The 4,318-nt window shown below is 40.6% G+C and overlaps 1 protein-coding gene across 1 annotated transcript in view; it reads left to right on the top strand.

Annotated features, from left to right (window-relative positions):
* The window catches only part of CPEB2 (cytoplasmic polyadenylation element binding protein 2), an 86,624-nt gene that overhangs the window by 2,068 nt on the left and 80,238 nt on the right, over nucleotides 1-4,318 (top strand). The window contains exons 2-3 of the mRNA XM_007950087.2: nucleotides 6-349; nucleotides 3,369-3,650. Of these exons, the coding sequence (XP_007948278.1) occupies nucleotides 6-349; nucleotides 3,369-3,650 (626 nt within the window). The remainder of the gene's footprint in view (nucleotides 1-5; nucleotides 350-3,368; nucleotides 3,651-4,318) is intronic.

Below are 4,318 nucleotides of genomic sequence, written 5' to 3'. Positions count from 1 at the left end.
GGCAGCCGGGTGCGGCCGTGGGAAGCGACCTCGGGCGGGAAGAAGATGCAGGCGGGAGAGGGTGCGTGCGGGATTCCGTGGTTCTCCGCCGCGGCCGGTGAGGAGTCCGGCGGAGAGGCTGTTTCTCTTTCTAGTTTGTTGCGTCGGCGGGAGACCTGGCCTCCGAGGCCCGAGCCAGCGGCGGACCGGCCGGCTTCCTAGTGCCGTGGCCGCCGGCTCAGCCTGTGGGCAGTGCCGCGCTCCCCGCCGTGGGGCCGGTGTGAGCCCGGCAGCGCCCGCGGACCACCTGCCTCCTACCGGGGCCGCGTCCTTTGAGAGCTGCCAGACGGATGACTTTAAACCAGAAACTGTTAGTGACAGCTCAGCTGATGGAAACGGAGATGCTCCAAGATGGCTTGTGTTGCAGGGAGGGCGGCTATTTTGTGGACTTTTTAAAAAAAAAAAACAAGCAGTAAAAAGTGGCTTGACCCGACTACTACTACTGTCAGCCACCTGGAAAGGGATCAGTGCAGGAGATCTTGGATAGAGTGGGAGAACAATGTGGAACAAAACTCAAAATCACACACAGACAAAAAAAGAGCAGGTTTGCTGGTCTGCTAGAGTCCGGGGAGACCTCTGAGACTGTGGCCCCTAGTTGCCCGTCAGGTCTGGAACTGAACTGACGCCTGTGGCTTTCAGCCAGACAACGGACAGGCATAAAGGTGCACGCTTAGATCAGGTGCGTAGATTCTTTGCAGCGATCAGATCAGTCCTGGCAGAACAGAAGGCCAGTGTTTGCACAGGGACAGAGCTCAGGGGCCGCAGTGCACAGTGAAGAAGGGAAGAGGTAGTAACGAAGTGGAGGAGAGGGGAGGAGAGCTGCTACATCCTGGGGAATCGCAGTCAGTGTCAAGAAACAAAACCTGTAGGAACTGCTGTATGGAAAATGAATATGCTCTGTGAAGCCTCACCCAAATCACAATTTAAAAAAGGAAACAAAAAAGTAAGCTTAAGTCTGGAATTCTGCCTTACCTTGAAGAGAAGCCTTAGTACGTCTTTTTGAGTTTAACTTTTCTTTTGAATTTTGGGATGTGTGATGGGCTGCTGGGAGCTCTGGTGGCTTAGTGGCTAGGGCACTTGACTGCTCACCAGAAGGCTGGCGGTTAAAACCCACTAGCCACTCCTGGGAAGGAAGGTTGGGCAATCTGCTTCTGTAGTGATACTGCCTGGGAAATCCAAGGAGGGGTCGCTATGAGTCGGATCCCACTCCATGGCAGTGAGTTTGGTTTTTTTGGTTTTGGATGGGCTGCTAATGGAAGGGTTGGCAGTTTGAATCCACCCAACGGGCTCTGAGGGAGAAAGACCTGGCGATGTGCTCCCATAAAGATTACAACCAAAGAAACCCACTCTGTCATACAGGGTCCTCAGGAGTCAGAAATTGGCCCCCTGGCACCTAACAACAACAAACTCTGAGTAATGTAATTAGTAATAACATGGGGCAGGTTTCTGTTTATCCCTGGTCTTTCTAATTCAAGTTCATCTTGCTGTCTCCTCAGTACTTGTGTGGTTGCTGGGTTGGTTAATTGACATTGAAAAAGTGTTTTGTTGTTTTTAATCTGGTCAGCCCTCACTGTAGTGAACATTCTGTTTAAGGCCATTTTCTATACTTGGGGATGTGGTTAAGGATTGACAGAAGAATTTGACCTTAACCAGTGTTTACCTACTCACATAATTTTTTCCATTGACTGGTTAAAGTTTTAAAGGGTTAACCTCTTTCAAAGGTAGTTGTTATCAAAGTAACAGTTAATAGTTTTTGTTGAGTGACTGATACCTACTGAGAAAGGAAATTGTGGCCTACAAGGAGTAAAACTATAGAATTTGGAAATAATATTCTACTTTCCCATGACTTACATAATCCTGAACAACATACTAGCTAGATTTTGTGTTCCACTGTCTTCATTTTTCAAACTGGAAACAAACTACAGAAAATTACAGGGATTTATTTTTTTTTTTTAAATTAAAGTCACAAGACAGAATGAACATATATCACGATCCACAGTTTAACTGTTATCTGCTTTTGGACAAGAGATTACTCCTGTAATGGAGTGTAAGTGATCACACAGCTTTCATATGGAATTTTAAGTAACTGGAGGAGAGCTTTGAACACTGAATCTAATTTAGTGAGGGAAGTAAGGCCGTCTAGAATGAAAGGATTTCTTCAGTGTCCTTTAGCTGTGAACTGTATGGAAAGGGAAAGTGCAGCATTTAATCATAATTGTTACATGTACAAGTTTTAAAAATAGGTACTATTGGTTAGTTTTTTTTTTAATGTCTTGTAAGAAGCAAGGTTTGACTTTAAAAGCGTGTACATATTGATTTAGGTGGTAACTGCACCCTCTGTGTTTCCCCTTGCTAAACCTCAGCCCAAGTTATTAAAATACAAAACCTTAATTACAAAGCTTATTGGGAATACGATAATTGACAATTATTATTACTATTTTTTAAATCTATACTTACAGCCTTTCGGTGGATTTTCCATTCTTTGAACACTTGACTTTTCTTACCATGAATAGAAATGTAATTTACTTTTGAAAATGAATGAACTAAAGGGAGACTTGTATTATTAAAACCTCTGCTAGAATAATCAAATAGAGGAGATCTCTCTAGTTAGGTGATCTCAGTGGATCCACCTAGGGGTAACAGCAGATAATTGCTTACCAATTCCTGGATAATTACTGAAATAAAAACAAAATGAAACGAGAATAAAATACTTTAAAAGTTTTATATGGCTTATTTCCTATGCTGTCCAAAAGGCATTTCTAATCTGTGCAACAGAGTTACACCAAGCATTATCACAACGCACTTTGATTTTAGGACAATGTGTTTCAGAATTCCAAAGTCTAAATATGTAACTCATATGGCTGGGAAATTTTAATTAATAAAGACCATATATGTAGTGTTATGCCTGGCAGAATATGGTTGCTTTAAGATGACACTGTAGTTTATATCTTTAATAATCTTAAAGTTAAATTCATCAATTTAAAGTGCATAATTTTTTTTCCATACTTATCATGTACATACAGGTCCCTCTGAAGGGAAAACAAGTGGCTATTTGATTTTAGTAATTGCCACAAAATATCTGCTTGATTGATTATAAATTATGGTCAACAAGATGGTAGACAACTTATCTACCAATAGCATTGAGTAAACGTTTACAATCTAGCAAGATCATAAGACTGTTACTTTTTGTAAACTAGTCAAGGTATATCTTGTTACTTTTCTATATTTCACTTATTAAAGGTCATATGTATTATTTGTTCGTATCTACATTGGATTTTAATTAGAAGCACTTGCAATGCCTGTACTTGAACTAGCTGTGTTTTCTCCAGCCTCTTCTGAAACAGTCTCCTTGGAGCAACCATCAGAACAGTGGCTGGGGCACTGGAAGTATGTCCTGGGGAGCGATGCATGGCAGAGATCATCGTAGAACTGGAAACATGGGGATTCCAGGAACTATGAATCAGATCTCTCCACTGAAGAAACCATTTTCTGGTAATGTCATAGCACCACCGAAATTTACTCGCTCTACTCCATCACTGACTCCAAAATCTTGGATTGAAGATAATGTGTTCAGAACAGACAACAATAGTAATACACTCTTACCCTTACAGGTAAGAATGGTATGTAAATGACTATTTCTAATGTTAGTCTTTCAAGGTAGAAGGTTGAATGGCAGTAGTAGTATGGTAAAATGAACAGATTAAAGAAATGAAGTTCCAGTTTTTAAGCTTAGAATTTAATTATCAAAGGATGTAAATGAGCCTGTAAGAAAATTCTGTAAACACCAAAGAAAATAAGCTTCATAACTGTAGAAAAGCCTTCATGTTTCTTGATATCTGGTGAAGCTTTTGACAGAACCTTAAAAATTTCTGAATTTATTCATCTTCAGTAGGCCACCAAGATGCATTTCTCTTTTAATAAAAAAACTAAGAAGTGCCATAAATGTTACTTGTGCATGGATTTGACAGATCAGTTGTACATGTAGTAGAATATGCTGAGTACAGCTGTGATTATAGCAAAATAACATCAGGGCTTTGTGCCATCAGTGTCCTGTTTGTCTTCACTGGCTCAGTGAGTTTCTTTTTCTAAATGTGGCCTTAACACAGTGATTAGACATTTTTTTTTCCAGCCCTTTTGTATGTTGTTGATATTACAGGTTAATGAAATTTCCTGATGGCTGTTTCAAATGACTTTTTTTTTTTTTCACTCTAAAACCTTTAGAGGACACAACAAAGACACAAGATAGAAAGAACTTTGATTGTTTTTTTTTTTTTTTTTT

The sequence above is a fragment of the Orycteropus afer genome, unplaced genomic scaffold (genome assembly GCF_000298275.1).
Source record: "Orycteropus afer afer isolate SDZICR_OR568_19922 unplaced genomic scaffold, OryAfe1.0 scaffold00262, whole genome shotgun sequence".
NCBI lineage: Eukaryota > Metazoa > Chordata > Mammalia > Tubulidentata > Orycteropodidae > Orycteropus > Orycteropus afer.
Note: the sequence above shows the minus strand (reverse complement) of the source record. Positions and strands in the feature narration are given on the sequence as shown.